The sequence below is a fragment of the Scyliorhinus canicula genome, chromosome 18, assembly GCF_902713615.1.
Source record: "Scyliorhinus canicula chromosome 18, sScyCan1.1, whole genome shotgun sequence".
In the NCBI taxonomy this organism is placed as follows: domain Eukaryota; kingdom Metazoa; phylum Chordata; class Chondrichthyes; order Carcharhiniformes; family Scyliorhinidae; genus Scyliorhinus; species Scyliorhinus canicula.
In genome coordinates, this window is record NC_052163.1 from 55,912,385 (window position 1) to 55,931,563 (window position 19,179).

General features: G+C 44.3%; 1 protein-coding gene across 1 annotated transcript; it reads left to right on the forward strand.

Moving 5' to 3' along the window:
• The first annotated feature begins 821 nt into the window (after window positions 1-821).
• LOC119953338 (S-modulin-like) lies at window positions 822-18,621 on the forward strand. The gene is made up of 3 exons (XM_038777510.1): window positions 822-1,288; window positions 9,291-9,402; window positions 18,211-18,621. Exons 1-3 carry the CDS (start codon window positions 908-910, stop codon window positions 18,318-18,320), a joined length of 603 nt encoding a protein of 200 aa, XP_038633438.1. The 5' UTR covers window positions 822-907; the 3' UTR covers window positions 18,321-18,621.
• Window positions 18,622-19,179: the final 558 nt, after the last annotated feature.

Sequence of the window (19,179 nt, forward strand, 5' to 3'; positions counted from 1 at the left end):
GCCTGTGTATCAAAGTAATGCAGAAACGAAAGCCATAATTTAATGCTAGATCTTTGTCTGTCTGCAACAGTGCTGCTGCTAGTGGGAGATTTGGATGAGGTAACATGGAAGGCGGTATAAACGCTGAAACAGGCCATTCATAAGACCATGAGCGGGATTCTCCACCGGCATGATTCTCTGTTTTACCGGCGCCCGGGAGTTTCCCGACGGCCTAGGGCTGCCCCACAATGGAAAACCACATTGACTGGCCGGCGTAACAGAGAATTCCGCCGGCGGGTCGGGGCAGAAATGTGGCATGGCGGGCAGAGAATCCAGCCCCATAAGACATAGCTGCAGAATTAGGCCACTTGGCCCATCGAGTCTGCTCCGCCAGTCAGTCATGGCTGATACTTTTCTCATCCACATTCTCTTGCCTTCTCCTCATAACCCCTGATCCACTTATTAATCAAGAAAATAATTAAAATAATGTATATGCTATTCTATGTAAATTAGCAACTAATTTGAGCTTACCAGTGTCATCCACATCCTGACCCTAAATAATAAGAATAACACGTTATTTCATTCTCTGTGAATTCACACATCAGACAGACAGTAAACTAACAAACAATAAGTACTGTTTTCTCTAACATTGTGTTGGCAGTTAACCTTCAAGGGCAGATTGTTTGTTAATACTTTAAAAATTCATGCCTCAGGTCACAGTTATTTCAATTAGCTAATTATCCTGCTCTATATGGAAGAATTTTGCTGTCTTTGCAAATGTCAGGTAGGAGATGAAGACTAATCCCTTTAATCCATAAAGCTTAATCTGTTCAGATAAATACAGATCTGATATCAGTCTGTACGGTGTTAGGAGAGTTAGAAGACGTCTCTTTTAGTTCTTTGCTTCTTCCAGCCAGTGTGGGTGGAAATGGGAAACACCAAAAGTGGCGCCATATCCAAGGATATCTTGGAAGACCTCAAAATGAATACTAAGTACTCAGAAGAAGAGCTTGCGGTATGGTACCAGACATTCTTGAAGGAGTGCCCAAGTGGTCTGATTAGCATGGAGCAATTTGAGAAGATCTACGCCAGCTTTTTCCCAGATACGAACCCAAAGGCATACGCCCAACATGTCTTCAGGAGCTTTGACACCAATAGTGATGGGACCTTGGATTTTAAGGAATATATCATTGCCCTTCACCTCACCTCCTCTGGAAGGACGTCTCAGAAGCTTGAGTGGGCTTTCTCCCTGTATGATGTGGATGGCAATGGCACAATCAACAAGGACGAAATATTGGAAATCGTCAAGGTACAGTTGATTTTTAAAAATCAAGGCACACGTTTGCACTATATCAGTTTTACAAATTGGCACAATATTATGTCGCTCAATTTGCAATTTGAGATTGTTTTCTTCTTTATACTTCTGCTCAATGTTTATTATTAGTCTGCGGAGAATATTTGTCAGGAAACACTTGTAATCGTGGCCTGCTTTGTAGCCAGTGACCATTAAAAACAGTAAAGAAGCTGGGGATGAATGGGGCTAACTCTATTAGTTTTCTCCTCTTGGTGAATAAGATCTTCATCTTTTCCTAAAATAATCTGCAGCTTCCCAATATTCATAATGGCATTGTGTAAATTCTACCATTATGGAACTTAATTTAAACTTTGGGGTAACTTTAACTGGTGCATTATTGCCAAATAGTCCAAGACATCTTTAGCACTTTGCTTTTGAAGTGCAGCCACAATTATGTCGCTGGACCTTGCAGAAAATATGCACACAGCAAGATTGCACAAACAGAAAATGAATGAACAACCAGGTTTTGTTTCTTGATGGGTTTGATCGTAGGAGAAACATGAGCTCAGTTACTCGGACAATTTCCTGATCTTATTTGAATAGTGCCATGGGATCCCATACACTGATTTTGTAGCACAATCATAATTTAAATATAAAACACATCACTAGAATAATTCTAAGTACATAGGGCGGAATTTTCCGCTCCCGGGAAAAACCGGGAGGGCCGTTGTGAACTCGGCCGATAGCGGGAGGGCGTGAAAAATGTCGAGAGGCCCTCCCGCTATTCTCCCACCCGGCGTGTGGGGCGGAGAATCGTGCCCTATGTTTCTCAAATACAGCACTTGAGATTTTGGTGCAGGAGGAGGAGAGGGTTGAGGGAAAGAAGTGCCCTCCATCACTGGGGCACAGGATCAGGACACTCCAGATCAACCCTGAGAAGCCAATAGGTGTAGGTAGCTCTCATGGTCAATGCGTCTAGTGTAGCCCAAAGGAGCAGCATGCAGTTCTATATAAGTGGTCAAGATCAGGGAGATCATCTTCAATTGAATCAATAATCTCACACACTGTTCCATTCACCAATCCCTTTCACTCACCTACCAATCACTTCTATCAATCATGACTATTGAGCCACCTTACCCTCACACACTTACCACTGTTGCAGGCCTCACACACACACACATGGTTTGCACGGACTGCCAGCTATTGAACTATGACAGGCTATTCACATAAACTCAGAGCAACACACACACCAACATACTTCCATCTCTCTAACAGAGGAAGAGCAGCACCCATGGTAGAACACAGGTATGACTGAATGTACTTACCCATGTGGAGGAGTGAGTCATGTGCTCATATCCAATCCTTTTTCTCATTCCCTACTTCTCCCTCATTTCACAGTCTTCTTATTTACATGCTGCGCATGGCGTAAGCATATACATCTTTCTTTCCCCTCCTCCACACTTCTCCGCCCCACAAGACAATCAAACCATTGTGCCCTTTTCCTTTCAGATACCCAAGAACTGGAACTTGCCAAGGCTAAAAGATCAAATGGTGTAAGAGCAGAAAGACAGTGAAGAAGTCGGAGCACTGTCTTCGCTCTGAAATTGTTATTATGGCACCCTGGGCAGGTGTGCAGTTAATTTCAACCTCACTTGTCCCGGAGTCACGACAAAATTGAATTAACCAATAATTCTTATAAAAATGCCCAAACACTTCGGCCCTTAGCTGTGCTGTAATTACAGTCACCAGGTTTGTAAGTTGAAACACAATTACTATTTATTTATAACAATAGTAAAGATGAAATATGCAGTAATTACAACTGGATGACCAACAAGCTCACCTACTATCTGCTTTTATTATCCCATCCCCTACCCAAACGCAAGACAGACAACCGACAAACACAGCTGGGGGTGGGGGGGGGGGGGGGGGGGGGGGGGGGGCAGTGGTTGGTGATGGCCAGGGATGGGGTGAAAATAATAAGGATGAAGGTCAAATGGTAAGAATCTTTGGTTCCAATGGTAGTTCTTTCTTCAGCGCGCTTTCCTCACAGCATGGTGGTTGATCAAAGTTCTTGGTTCGCAGTCTAACGATCTTCACTGCAGCTTAGAAATGTATTACTCACAGCTTTTCGGGGAGAGACCCCTTGGCTTCACGTCAAACTCTACTTTCAGTTTATGGTTTATTGCCTTTTGGTCAGTTTACATCAGCCCTTTCTGCAGAGAGAGTTGGTCGGTTCTCCCTGTGTGCAGCCTATAATGGCTCCCCGGTACATAGGTTCATCCAAGCTCCCTGCCAGTTCAGAATCACAGCCTTTCTGGAGAAAAGTGAGAGGGGTGAAGACAGCCGTCCTTCCTCACATGTGCAAGGAATCAAACTGAAATTAAAAGTCAACTCCTGCAACTCTGAAACATTCCAGTGTGCTCAGCTCCAATCACCATCTGTTACTGAGCAGAGCACTGCCTTTTGGGCCAATTCATTGGCCACCAGACAAATTGATCAAACCGAGTCATCATTGTTGTCACATATTACCAATTTAAAACAGCACACCCTTCTGGATTCTTCTGTTTGAATAAAAGGTACAGGCTGTTTTGACTGTACCATTAACATCCATTAATCATCCATGGATCAAAAATGTAACAGCAAAAATAAAAGGGAAAACAAGGGAATAAACAGGAACAAACAGGAAGGACCTTACATACCTTCACCTTAAAAGAATGAAACATCAGGGTACATACATTTGATTACGAGGTATGCAAGACATAAATCACAAACACAGATCTATTTATCCTTCCTCATTATATAAGTTCTCTTCCAAGTCTCTACATTGGAAACTCGTCAGCCATTAAACTGGTGACAATGCATCTGCAATCGCACTATTCTTTCTGGGAATATGTACAATTCTATCATTGAACTGTGGTAATAACAAACATTTATGTTCCGGGTTTTAAATCTCTCAAGTGGATTATGGTCTGGAAATGTCCAGGGCAGCCAGCACCATTTCGTCCTCCAACATGACCTTCAATCTCGCAACATCTATTTGCCACTCTGTGGACCACAGCGATCTCACCAACATGTCCAACATGCATGGTATTTCAGTCTCTAACTGAGCCAGTCTCCATGGTTTAAGTCGAGATGGGTGTGGTTTATTGGTTCAGGGTTTCTTATATCCGTGAGTAGCTAACAGAGTGCTCTCTGGTGTTTCCCTACAACTCTATGCATACACTTTCTGCTCTCATGTAAGGTGGTTAGTCTTTCCTGATTGACCAATGAATATTTAACCAAATTTTGAGGACATTCTGCAACTAAACTGTAAGTGGTATTTAAAGGGGGTGTCCAGCAATGAGTCCTCTTAAAATTGAATAGCTAGGATGCCACTAGAGTAGTTTTACATAAATTAGCTTATTAAGGATTGAGATTAATTATAGACAGTGTACTGCGTAATCATTATTAACCATTAAACTTGTATTTAAGGACATAGCAGTGATAATCATGTAAATTCTGGCAACAAGCAGTGGCCACAATGCATGATGGGATTTAGGCCAGCTAACTTGCACATGTTTTTGAGACACAGGAGATGTGTGATCAGCAGATTACATAGTAAGCAAGCTTTTATCAGTGGCCCCCAATATCCTCTGGAAGTGAAAAGGAAGCCACTTCTGATATCCTGGCTCTCTGACACAATCCACACAGCAAAAATGATGCCAGTTCTGCTATCCTGTTTTTAACTGAACAAAGGGTCGGCAGGATGATAGGATGGGGAAAACAACTTAAAATTGACATAAAACCTTTTGGTAAACAACAGGTAACAGGATGAGGCTCAATAATGGGTTGATCACAATTTTATTGGATAGATTTGGACATGACAGCTTCAGGGATTGGATCAAGTCTAACTGCAGTGGGCTATTGATTTTTGGAAATTGTATAATTGATGTGTTTTTATCAGTGTTTAGTAGATAGATCTTGGCAAGTATCCAGATCACATCGCTCATGTACACAAACGCAAGCTTGGGAAAATAAAACCGTCTTATCCAGATTGTTGATGTGTCTGTTGCTCTCTGTACTGAGTTGAGCCACAGGGAAGGACCCCACGTGAAAGCTGACACAATACACAGGTCTTGAAACCACTCCTCCAGTATTGTCAGTGCTGAAGGAAATATTTGTTTTATTTCCAATGAATTAACATTTATTAGCCCCTCCAACTTCACATTCTCTCTTGTCCATCACATGGCTACCTTCAGCAAAAGGTGCAGCTGAAGTTTCAATCCTCCCAGAGTTAGTTGGCTTCATATACACCATTCTTGGTTTTACAGCTTTTACCTCCTCATTGAAGTTTTCACAATCACAATCCTTAACTAATTTGGTAACGCGGGCTGAAACGGTTTGTGCTTTCCAGATTTCAATTGTTCTTTATTTTCAGAATCTAAAGATAGCACTTCATTGACACCATAGACTTTCTGGTTGGTGTTAACAGATGTAGTGGATAAACCATCACGTGGCTCTCCATCCACCTGCCTCTTGATTTTTGAAAGGAATTGATTACTGACTATCTTATCTCCATTGCTGGTTGCTTCTTTTACCTCGAAGAGGCACTGTGGACCTTTAAAAGGATGTGGGTTAACCAGCCATTTGCTTGGTGTCACTTCACAATGCTACTGTCCTTGTCTTGACTAACTAATGCCATGCTACGCTATCATATATACTTTCCTTCAAAGCAAGCATGGTCTTGCACCTGAAGTTACTGGTAATGGGTTCACTACAAGAGGCTATACCAAATTACGTTTAGGAAAGTCTAAGTCACTTTCTTCTAATGGTTTTCTGCCTTTTTTACTAGCTTTGGAAGAATTCATTGCCATTTGTTCAAGATTAGTTAGTGACAGGTCTATTCTCTAACAGCTGTTCATTACTTCATAATCAGAACCGAAATTGAATTCAGAATTCTCATCTGACTCTTCATCACTGTCACTATTAGATTCAGACTCCTCTTTGTTATGGTCACTTTCAGTTTTAGAGTTCTCAGAATCTGGTTCTTTTTGACAAGTCTATGCGAGGAATCATTCCTGTAGAGATAATTTCACCTGTATCGGCCGAATCAGAATCCCTACCACTGTCACTTGATTAGTGATTAACTATTTCTTTCTTTGAGTCACTTGCTGTCCATTGAGTTTTCCTAACTCTCACATACCTAACTGTTGGTATCTGTATGCTAACTACAGTACATCCCTCAGACTCTCCGTATTCATGGGTGAAGCTACAGCCTTCACTCCTGCCAAACTATCCCCAAAAGCTAATGTACTCCTTCCACTGGGAATTCCTTCACCATTCTGACAAATACTGGACCTGACACTAAATCACATTCCGATTAGATTTTATACAATAGAACTGGGATACAATCTCCAGCTATCCCCTTTGCTACTATCACAGCTTTCATTGTACTCTCTGGAGAGAAAGCCAAATCCTTCTTCAGTAGCACCTATGTTCCATAAGATAGTTATGAGTTTGACAATGTAAATTGAGGAAAATGAGCTGACAGTCCCCTCAGACACAAACCCACAAATCTCTCATCTACCTCATTCCTCACACCTGCTCCCCACAGCAGTGTTTACCTCAGGCCATCTAAATCCAGTTAAAGCTACAGTCTGCCCAGTAGAGTTCTCCAAATTTGTTCCCTTTTCGGAATCCTCCTTATGAACTCCCACAAATCCCACGGGCTTTCCTTTCAACTTCCAACACGTTGAACAAACGCGTCCCACTTTGTAACAAAGGTAACACTTAGGCTTCCATGTCTCACTTCCACGCTCAGTACCTTTCTACTTGGTCTGAGGAAAAGATTTCAGAGAATTCCCAGCTATTCTTTCCTTGCCTTGGCTACCTGCCTTGCTATCACTCTCCTGCTTCCTATCCTTTTCAAATTATGGGGGCGATGGATCACAGGTATAAATTTATGGAGTAGCAGGAAGGACTCTTAGAACACTCAAAGTCACCAGCTCAGATACTGATACTGTGCAAAGTTTAGTGGCTATCCTAGAGATGGAACATATAATTGATACACTGCAGAAGGAGACCATTTGGTCCATCCAGTCTGCACCGACCCTCTGAAAGAGCCCCCACCCTTTTCCTGTAAACCAACCCAACCTTTTGGATACAAAGGGGCAATTTAGCATGGCCAATTCACCTAAGCTGCATATCTTTGGACTGTGGGAAGAAACCGGAACACCCTGAGGAAACCCATGCAGACATGGGGGAGAATGTGCAGACACCTCACAGATGGTTACCCAAGACCGGAATTGAACCCGGGTCCCTGGTGCTTTGAGGCAGCAGTACTAGCCACTGTGCCACCTGCCACCCAAAGGGTCCAAGGCACTGAAGTGATTCTATGTTCCATCTCTAAGGTAACCTCTAAACTTTGCACGGAGGTCCCGTTGATTTCTGCTGCAGGGGATTCAGATAAGGCATGGAGCAGAGGGAAGCAGATAGGCATGAACAATGATCTGCTTGGCACTTTGGTAGGCCTACCAAAAGGTCTGTGGTTACTGGTTGATGGAAGAACCCAGCACCACGCAATATGTAGCTGCTGCAGTGGAACCTCGGAAATAAGTCTTCATGGCTGAGATTACTGCCAGAACAGCTGCAGGTGGCAATGTGCGAAGGGTTTACCAGGTGTCTTCCAACACATTACTAGGGTTGCTAAGCGCTCCCGCGCATTCCCCCCAAGCACTCTCACGCATATCCCCAAGCCCAGTCACGCATATCCCCAAGCCCACTCATGCATACCCCCCCCTGCAAACCCTCTCTTGCATACTCCCAGCATCTCCCCCAGCCACCCACTCCCAGGAACCACAGCAGTGACATTTGATCAATTGTGCACAAACCTGTTGTCCTCTTTCAGGATGAAGGTTTTCATATTCACCATTGTCACTTCACCAGTGCTGCTGCCTAACAGCTAGCCAGCCCAGACCACAGCCAACCAGCCCAGCCCACCGCCATTCATGCTGAGTGGTGCATCCCAATACCCAGCCTTCAAGGGCTAGAGCTGCTCAACGTCATAATGTAACTCCATATGCAGCCTCTTCCATTGAACGCCAACAACTTTCCACCAGTCATGCTGCAGCCATTGGGGCAGCATTGCATAGGAGCCGCAGACAGAGAAATGTATCTGGAAGACAGGCACTAAGGGAATGAACAAGGTTGATCAGTTGAATTTTGTATGAAATTTCACGAAGATTCATTTATAAAGCTGTTCGAAACATTTGTTTTATTATTTCCTTTATGTTAGCAAAGAGGTTAAGTGGATGTTCTGATGATTAGTGGTAAAATGTTTGACTGGTGTTCAATGGGAATTACATTTTCCTTTTCTAGTTCAACAATTGATGGGTCATTTCTCCCCAGTTTAGCAAGAAAGAGCAGCACGGTGGCACAGTGGTTAGCACCAGGGAACTGGGTTCAATTCTGGCCTTGGGTGACTGTCCATGTGGAGTTGCCCTCTCTCCCTGTGTCTGCATGGGTTTTCTTCGGGTGCTCCGCTTTCCTCCTACAGTCCAAAGATATGTAGGTTAGTTGGATTGGCCATGATAAATTCCCCCTTCGGGAAACAGAGAGAAAAACAGCTCTCTCTCCTGATCAGTAAGGTCTTTTGGAAAATGCGTCAGAACATCGTGTGAGAAGAAGGCAGGTTCTAACTGCAATGGCCTTTGCTTTGCACACACAGTTCAGGCTTGTGAATGTAAACGGTCCTTGTGAGATATTGGAAGATGTTTGCAACTATATGGTCTTCAGAAGAGAGGAAAGGAAGAGATCATTTGAAAACAAAAACGGGGTTGTTATCCTTTGTTTGTGGACAGTTCTATAAGTTGCTTTGAAGTGAATCCAGTTTGATTTAATTTGGCGGCTGTGTCAATGAGAGAAATAAAGATAGACCTGTGAAAGGTATGCACAGACAACTGTGTCCTGTGCAGAATTATTGTCATTGTCTCAGTCTCATCGCCGCTTTTACTGAAATCAATTTCTCATTCTTGCACAGGCGATATTTAAAATGATAAATGAGGATGAACAGAAGACCCTGCCAGAGGATGAGAACACCCCAGAGAAGAGGGCTGACAAAATCTGGGAGTATTTTGGCAAGAAAGAAAATGGTAAGTGTGAGATGTTTGGCAAAGGGAAAGGGTAATGCTGGGGGTGGTGAGGTGCAGGGCAGAGCTGCTCAATACATAGGCCCCTGATGTAGTTCCTGAATTACGCTAGACTCTCATTGCGTCAGGTTGGACATCGTGTACCCAAGGTGCCAGATCAGACGGCGTGATCCTGGAAGGCAAACGCTGCTTCCGAGGGGAACATTGCAGTGGCTGCTGTACTGTCGACTCGCCATTGGAGATTTCCGACGCCGAAGTTTCCATTTCCGAATCTGTGTCCACGAACCCAGTCACCTCGCCATCTTTACCCCTTTGGAATTCTGAGGTACCAGAGTCGGCTGGATGAGAACTTGAGACTAACTTGGAAATTTTCGAAGAATTGTTCCCCTGGACCCAATATGGTCAATGCGCTTTCGCATGATTCAACCTTAGACTTATACTTGATAGGAAACCGGCTCTGTCTGGCAGAGGATAATCCTGGAGACCCACTGGCAACATCTGCAAAGTTTCAAATATAAAGCGTACCACCTGGTACAAAGCATCTGGGTGATCGCTGTTGATCGGGGCAATGCACTTGCAGCTCTTGATTGTGGCGCACTTTTGCACCTATGTTGGAGAAAATCATACTAAGGTAGGTTGGCAACCTACGCCCCATCAGCATTTCAGCCAGGGCCTCATGGGTCACTGCATGTGGAGTGGTCCTGTAGCAAAATAAGAAACGAGCCAGCCTTGTGCCCGTTGAACCTGAAGACTGCTTCTTGAGGCCTCTTTTGAATGTCTGTACTGCCCGCTTCTGCTAAACCATTGGACAGCAGGTGGTATAGGGCAGTATGAATGTGAAGTACCCCATTCACCTTCAAAAACCCCAAGAACTCCTCACTTGTGAAGGGGGTCTCATTGTCTGCAGCGAGCACTTCAGGGATACCATGCGTGTAAAATGACAATCACATCTTCCTGATGTTTACCCAGCAGGTGGTTGCCGCCATCTTGTGGTCCTCCAGCCATTTTGAATGGGCGTCAATTAATAGGAGTAACATTGAAACCTGAATGCAATCGTGCCGACAGCTATTCTGGTCATTCCCAAGGGTGAAGGGGCACAGCAGATGGGAGCTTTTGGTGCTCCTGACAAACAGTGCATTTCCGGGCCATCTTCAATGCCCGCATCCAGGCCCAACAACCAGACATAACTGCCAACATCTTAATTTTGGACGCCTGGATGTCTATTGTGATTGTCCTTTAATATCAGCTCCTGACTTTTTTCTGGAATGACGATGCACATACCCCATAACAGTATATCGTCCTCCACACTAAATTTTGACAGTTTTGACGAAGATTCCCTTAACCTGCCTGGTAGCTGTCGATGCTGACCACCATATAACACAAAGTTTTTTAAAAATTCATTTATGGGATGTGGGTGTCACTGGTTAGGCCAGCATTTATTGCCCAATACTAGTTGCCCTGCAAAAGGTGGTGGTGAGTTACTTTCTTGAACTGCTGCAGTCCTTGAGGTGTAGGTACACCCACTGTGCTGTTAGGGACGGAGTTCCAGGATTTTGTCCCAGCGACAGTGAAGGAACGGCGATATATTTCCAAGTCAGGGTGGTGAGTGACTTGGAGGGGAACCTCCAGGTGGCGGGGTTCCTATTTATCTGCTGCTCTTGTCCTTCCAGATGGTAGTAGCCGTAGGTTTGGAAGGTGCTGTCTAAGGAAACTTGGTGAGTTACTGCAGTGCATCTTATAGATGGTACACACTGCCGCCACTGCTCGTTGGTGGTGGAGGGTATGAATGTTTGTGGAAGGGGGAGCATTCAAGCGGGCTGCTTTGTCCTGGATGGTGTTGAGCTTTTTGAGTGTTTTTGGAGCTGCACTCATCCAGGCAAGTGGAGTGTATTCCATTACACTCCTGACTTGTGCCTTGTAGATGGTGGACACACTTTGGGGGGGGGGGGGGGGCACGTCAGGATGTCAATTACTCGGCGTAGGAGTCCTTGTCTTTTACCTGGCCTGGTAGCCATAATATGAATGTGGCTGGTCCAGTTCAGTTTCTGCTCAATGGTAACCCCCAGGATGTTGATTGTGGGGGATTCAGTGATGGTAATGCCATTGAATGTCAAGGCACGATGGTTAGATCCTCTCTTGTAGGAGATGGTGATTGCCTGGCACATGTGTGGTGCGAATGTAACTTTCCATTTTTCATCCCAAGCCTGGGCCTTGTCCAGGTCATGCTGCATTTGGACATGGAGTGCTTCATTATCTGACGAGTTGCGAATGGTGCTGGACATCGGGCAGTCATCTGCAAACATCCCCACTTCTGACCTTATGATGGAGGGGAGGTCATTGATGAAGCAGCCGAAGATGGTTTGGCCTAGGACACTACCATAAAGACCTCTTGCACTGATGTCCTGGAGCTGAGATGATTGACCTCCAATCACCATAACAATCTTCCTTTTTTTTTATTCATTGAATTTATAGTGCAGAAGGAGGCCATTCGGCCCATCGAGTCTGCACTGGCTCTTGACCTACCCAAGGTCAACACCTATCCCCATAACCCAACCCAACACTAGGAGCAATTTTGGACACTAAAGGCAATTTATCATGGCCAATCCACCTAACCTGCACATCTTTGGACTGTGGAAGGAAACCGGAGCACCCGAAGGAAACCCACGCACACACGGGGAGGATGTGGAGACTCCGCACAGACAGTGACCCAAGCTGGAATCGAACCTGGGACCTGGAGCTGTGAAGCAATTGTGCTAACCACAATGCTACCGTGCTGCCCTTTGTGCCAGGTCTGACTCCAACCAGCGGACAATTTACTCCCTGATTCCCATTGACTCCAGTTTAGCTAGGACTCCTTGATGCTAAACTTGGTCAAATACATGGTAACCGATCATCTATTATGACATCAACCCAATGTCCAAACCTCCAAAATCTGACTGAGACATGTGGCTGTCAAGGGCAGTCACTCTCACCTCAACTCTGGTATTCAGCACTTTTGTCCATGTTGGAACCAGCTGTAATGAGGTCAGGAGCTGAATGACCCTGGCGGAACCCAAATTGAGTGTCCATGAGCAGATTATTGCTGAGTAAGTGCCACTTGATAGCACTGTTGATGACTCCTTCCATCACTTGCTGATGCTGGAGAGTAGACTGATGGGTGGTAATTGGCTGGGTTGGATTTGTCCTGTTTCTTGTGTACAGGACACTCCTGGGCATTCTTCTACATTGCCGGGGAGATGCCAGTGTTGTAGCTGTACTGGAACAGCTTGTCTAGGCTTGCAGCATGTTCTGGAGCACAAGTCTTCAGTACGATTACAGGAAAATTGTCAGGGCCCATAGCCTTTACAGTATCCAGTGCCTTCAGCTGTTTCTTCATATCACGTGGAGCGAATTGTATTGGCTGAAGACTGCCATCTGTGATGCTGGGGATCTCTGGAGGAGACCGAGTTGAATCATTCGGCACTTCTGGCTGAAGATTGTTGCGAATGCCACAAGCTTGTCTTTTGCACATATGTGCTGGGCTCCTCCATCATTGAGGATGGGGATATTTGTGCAGCCTCCTCCTCCAGTGAGTTACTTAATTATCCACCACCATTCACAGCTGGATGTGGACTGCAGAGGTTAGAGCTCATGCGTTCTTTCTGGAATTATTTCACTCTAACTTGATGTTTATGCTACTTGGCACACAAGTAGTCCTGTGTTGTAGCTTCACCAGGCTGACACCTCATTTTTTGGTATGCCTGATGTTGCTCCTGGCATGCTCTCCTGCACTCTTCATTCAACTAGGGTTGATCCCCTGGCTTGGTGGTAATATTAGAGTGGGGGATATGCTGGGCCGTTAGGTTGCAGATTGTGGTTGAATACAATTCTGATACTGCTGATGGCGCACAACACCTCATGAATGTCTGAGTCCATTCACGGATCTGAGATACCCTGATAGATAAAGTCCACAAAGTTTAGAGTGACAATAACTTGGTCCACCTGGGGGGACAATGTGGGGCTAGTGGGTAAAGTCAAATGGCTCAGTGGATCAGCATTTGCTATCTGGTTTCCTGTCTGATGCTGAAAGGAATGATCTTAACTGGCCAAGAGCAGGGCCCAGCACTGGATCTTTGTGGAGGCGATGAGTGAGATCAACTTGTCCTTCTGAAAGATACCAAGAAATGGCTAATGGTCCGTAATAAATAATGAAATGGTGGCCATAAACATACGGGTGAAATTTTTTCACTGCTCATACCACCACCAGACCCTCCTTTTCAATCTGCGCATATTTCCACTCCGCCGCAGCCAGTGTCCGAGAGATGAAAGCAATTGGCCGCTCCCTCCATTCTCCATCCAGTGTGACAGGGCGGCCCCAATACCATAAAGCGATGTATTGCACATGACGAGTAAGGATTTGGCGGGATCGTAGTGGATCAGTGACCTGGAAGACGATAACTGCCTTTTCACCTGCAGAAATTCTGTTTCTGCTGATTCCTCTATGCCCATACTCTATTCTTCTTCAAAAGGAGATGTAAGGGGGCCAACAGGGTTGCAAGGTTCAGGATGAACTTACCTTAATAGTTAACAAGTCTTGAGAGTGAACCAAGTTCTGAGACGTCCGTCAGGATGGGGGACTTGCTGAATGGCGCACACCTTGTGATGGGGCCTAAGTCTTCACAATCCACATGGTAACTGAAGTAGGCTACCTTGCATTGAAGATACATTTTGCCCACTGTAAGCGGACACCAGATTCAGAGTAACATTCAGTGCTGCCTCAAGGTTCTCCCGTGTCCAACTCAAACTGTAAATACACGTGGTTCATGTCGAACTCAGTGAGCGAATGTCCACCCACCAGCTTCGCGTAAAGATTTTCAATGCGGGACATAGGATAGCAATCCAACCTTGAAGCCATATTCAGGGTGAGCTTATTGTACTCGCATAACCGGAGTGTCTTGTCTAATTTTAACACCGGCACCATCGGCGGCGCCCTGTCCATGAAACGAACAGACCTGATAATACCCAGATTTTCCAACCAACTGAGTTCAGTTTCTATTTTGTCCAACGTGCATTGGGGACTGGGCTTGCCTAGAAATGCTGATGTTGGGCTCCCGAGTTGACATGAATGCGAGCTATGACCCGTTTTACCTTTCCCATCCCAGATTGAAATACTTCGGAGTACTCGCCCAACACTTTGCTTTGCCCCTGGACCACATCCGGAGGATGCATTGCCAATTTAGCCATAAATGATTCAACCCAATCATGGCTCAACACATTGGGTCTTGTCCCCGGACCACAATAAGTGGAAGGTGCGCCAATTGGCAACTATAAACCACCGGAGTCACAGTCGTACCAATGGCCCACCAGTGTAGGTGGTCAACCTAGCCTTGGTATTGGTTAGGTCCAAATTCCTTGTTTAATGATGTTGATGTATTCTGACCCACAACAGAAACGTGCCAGTGTCCAATTCCATGTGCAACAAATGCCAATTCACCTGCACTACTGTCCTTATGGGGGCCACTTGGGGAGTTGCCATGCAATTTAACTGCATGCAGCCATCTTCCTCAGGCTCATCCAGCTGGAAGGTACAGGCTCTAGGCTAACGCCTATCTCTACCGGGTTGCCTGGATCTCGGGTTGGCCTGCAGTTTGCGCTCTCACCTGGGATGGTGACCACACCCCCTCAGTGGATTCCGAGGAGGTTTCCCTTTGGCATGACTCAATCTTTACCCAAGTCTTAGTCCAGGTCAAGGTAGGGGTCTGGGGAGGGGCACACCCCAAGGCATTTACTTCCATGCCTTCTGTTTCCTGCACCCCTCACTCTGCGCTTTCCTGGGACAGCAAAATTTATATGGCTTGCTGTAGGTTCAGGGAAGATTCGGCCAATAGTTTCTTTTGAGTGGCTGCATTTTTAATGCCGCATGCTTGATGGTCTTGCAGCATTTCCAGCAAGGCAATGCCTTATTTGCAAATCTCGTCAATCTTGCGCAACCTGGACAAATACTCAGTGACAGACTCACTCAGGGCCTGCTGTTTGATAACGCATGGAGCTGGGTTAAAGTGCTGCCCCTTTAGAGCGACTAGTTGGTCGAAGGATTGCGTGTCATGCGAGGCCAGGGAGGTAAGGCTTCATATCACTCTGAATGTATGGGTGCCACAGGCAGTCAGTGAGAAGACTGTCTGGCGATTATTCTCTGTGATATTGTTTGCCCTGAAAAAGTAGCGCATTCACTCCGCATATTGATTGCAGTCTTTCAGGCCGGCGTCAATGACATCTGACCGTCTGAACAGAGGCAAAATGAAGAGAAAATTCCAACCTTTATCCAACAGGAACCAATGGTATAGCAGGGTTGATAGCAATCCAGATTGTCCCTCGTCACCAGCTTTATAAGGCCACGAAGGAGTCCACACCAAATAGTTCAAAGAAACTTACTTTATTTACAATAACTATTACATACATCACTTGGAAGCTGCCAAATGGGTCTGCCTTGCCAGTGTCTAACTGGCCGGCTTTATATATAATACAACTAAACATTTCTCAACATCCGCCATCTTCTTAATGGAGAAGCTCGTATTTTGCCAGGTTCATGGGGAAGTAAATTGTTACCATCCCATAAGATATCTGTGGGTTTTAACACGCACATACACCCTTAATTCACCCTCATCATGGTGTCCATATCTAATAATAGCAGGCTAAGCAGTTAGCATTTAGGAATGCATATCTGCATCAAAGAAGTTGTCAAGGTGTCGGAGAAATACAGAATAAGGAGCAATAATCTGCCTGCTGCCATTCACAATCAATTATCCTTAAATACCTGGTGCTATTTAGCACAGTGATTACTGTCATGATACGCAAACACGCAACAAATGAGCACTCATAATAGGACACAACCAATGGACAGTCGGGACAATCAGAGGTGGCTTCACCACAAGGGCGCATGACGTAAACACTATAAAAGGGATGAGGCACTCACACCGTCTCTTTCCACAGACAGACATCTCGAGAGTTAGACAGGGTTGATCAGCAGCATCACACCCCAGCACATGGCTCAGAGCAAGCTGGTACAGTTAGACTGAGTTACTACAGTTAGATTAGCAGAGAGTCGAACTCATTTGAGAACTGTGTTAATAGTTCAATAAACACGTTGAACTCATTTCAGAGTGTGGAGTATCCTTTAGTTCAGACTTTATTAAGTAGCAGCCTGTGTTATCTGAAGCAGCATAACACAACAATTACTGTATTAATACATGCACAACTGACTGAATCAACTCTTGAACTTTTACATGGTCACCAGCCTGTGAGCAACGGAACCGCTGTTAGAATGAGCTGACAAAAATTGACCTACTTATTGACAAGGGATCAAAGAAAAGCTGGCATGTCAGGAAATCTAAAATTAAATTTGAATGTGATAGAAATGCACAACAGGTCAGTCAACATCTGAAAGAGGGCGAAATGTTAATATGTGGCTTTAACTGTTCAGCAAACCTGAGGTTCCTAACAAAATAAAATATACATCTTGGGCGGATTCTCCGTCCCGCCAGCCCCGTTTTCCAGCGTGGCACATCCCCACCAGCAGCGGGATCCTCCGGCACGGCATTTGGCTAATGGGGTTTCCCATTGTGCCATCCCACGCCATCGGGAAACCCGTGGATCCTGCATTACCTTTCCTGATGTTAAGTGAAATGATGCACATTGCTGCCGTGTATGTATTAATGCGGCTGACAAGGGGAAAGGGGGAATTCCTTTCAGCTGCGTGAGACCTGCCACCAGACCTGACTGACTGCATGTTACGAAATGCAGGTTGGTTGTTCATCGAAAGAGAAATCAGTTGAAAGATCTGTTACAGAGTCTTGAAACTTGGGACGTCTTGCGAAGAGCCGTTAGAGCTGAATCAGATAAAAGTGAGCTACAGATAGTTATAGGTCTGCCACTGTCGGTGGAGATATTTGTGAGTATTCCATTATGCCTTTTGTATAATTGCAATTACTTTAGTGGAAACATGTTACATAGACCTAATTGTCGAGGAAGGGTAAGAGAAGATTAGGTTTGTACAATTACCCCTATTTTTTCTAATTTAATTTTTATTATAATATGTATGACATTTCACCTTGGTGTTAGGGCAGCATTGTCAGGGCATGTAAATACTGTGATGGATGGCTATCTTTCTCTTTTGGGTTACATCAGTCTATACATGTTGAAATAAATAAGTACATTTTTAGACAACAATTAAGATAAACTTTAATTTTAAGATCCAATTTTGAGACCAACATTGTGTAGATCAAACCCTTTGAAATTGTTTGTCTTTAAATTGAGGGGAGATAGTTATAGGACAGATGTCAGAGGTAGGTTCTTTACTCAGAGAGTAGTAAGGGCATGGAATGCCCTGCCTGCAACAGTAGTGGACTCACCAACACTAAGGGCATTCAAATGGTCATTGGATAGACATATGGACGATAAGGGAATAGTGTAGATGGGCTTTAGAGGGGTTTCACAGTTTGGCGCAACATCGAGGGCCGAAGGGCCTGTACTGTGCTGTAATGTTCTATATATTCTATATTCTATTTCCAGCACTTTCCTGTGACCTAGTTACTGGGTGAAGTTTGGTGAAATACGCTCACTCAAAAGATGATTCATTCAGTTGAAAGACTTTCCAGTTTACTTAAGGATGTCCCATTTATGTCAAATATATCGCTGCTTTATGCAAACACTGCTATTTCACAATTTACATTGCGAAGGAACCAATATTTAAAAAATGACCATTGTACCTAGAATAATGAAGCAAAAGTTTATTTTCAACATACGTATTTTTAAATTAAATGTCCTTTTCCACAGATAAACTATCGGAAGGCGAGTTTATTCAAGGCACCCTTGAAAACAGGGATATACTCCGACTGATACAGTTTGAACCTCAGAAAATGAAAGGAAAGCTACAGAAGGAATAACTTTCCAAACTGGAAGCAATTTTTCCAAAGACTGTTCCAAGATTATTTACAAGTTACACATTTCTGCATAATATTGTGTAAGAGCTGTACACTTAAATTCAAGATATTCCACTGTTCACTTTCACTTTAATATACACGTGTACTTCACACGGTTTACTGCATGTGCAGTGAATGTGATTGAGATTTTCCTAATCTGAAGTGATGGCTAAATCCTCTTAATCCACAAGGTCATTTACTGGAAATCCGTATCAGAACTATTATTGATGTTTGGGTCACAAATAAATTTCATTTAATTGTGTTACCTAGAGGTTGGACATATTATTGGACTTAACTAAGGGGAAGTTGCGTGCATTTTCCTTTTTAATTCTCCATTTGTGGAATTTGAAGAGGTCTTAATGTAATGCACCCAGCAATGTCTGAGATGGTTCTTTTTGTCAATGTTAGAAATTTGAGTTTAATGTAGAAGGTGTTGTGGCATAACGTAAAACCCACTTATAGTTGAGACATATTGGAATAAGTATGGATTGCACATGGATTTTGATCTGGAGCTCCAGGTTTTGTTGAATTTCAAACCAAAAATTTGGTTTCAGATGTAGATTTTCATCCTTTCATCACTATAATCTAGTTCCAGAATTAATATTAATGAACTGCCGGGGGTATTCAATTGGGGGAGTTTTTATGATCAGTTGTCAATGAAAATGTTTCTGAGCAGCAACACAGAGCATCTGGGGTCATGTTGCTGCCACCATTAACAAGACAACAACTTTAATTGGGCTCCTTCTGGTCTCAAGGGTATCTCCAACACTGCAATTTGAATGCTTTTGCTTGTTCCTTTTGCCTCAGGATCCAAATGATGGTA

Coding starts and splice junctions, on each gene's coding strand:
- LOC119953338 (XM_038777510.1), top strand. CDS start 908: ATGGGAAACACCAAAAGTGGCGCCATATCCAAGGATATCTTGGAAGAC. Junction 1,289..9,290: donor AAATATTGGAAATCGTCAAG/GTACAGTTGATT, acceptor ATTCTTGCACAG/GCGATATTTAAAATGATAAA. Junction 9,403..18,210: donor TTTTGGCAAGAAAGAAAATG/GTAAGTGTGAGA, acceptor CCTTTTCCACAG/ATAAACTATCGGAAGGCGAG.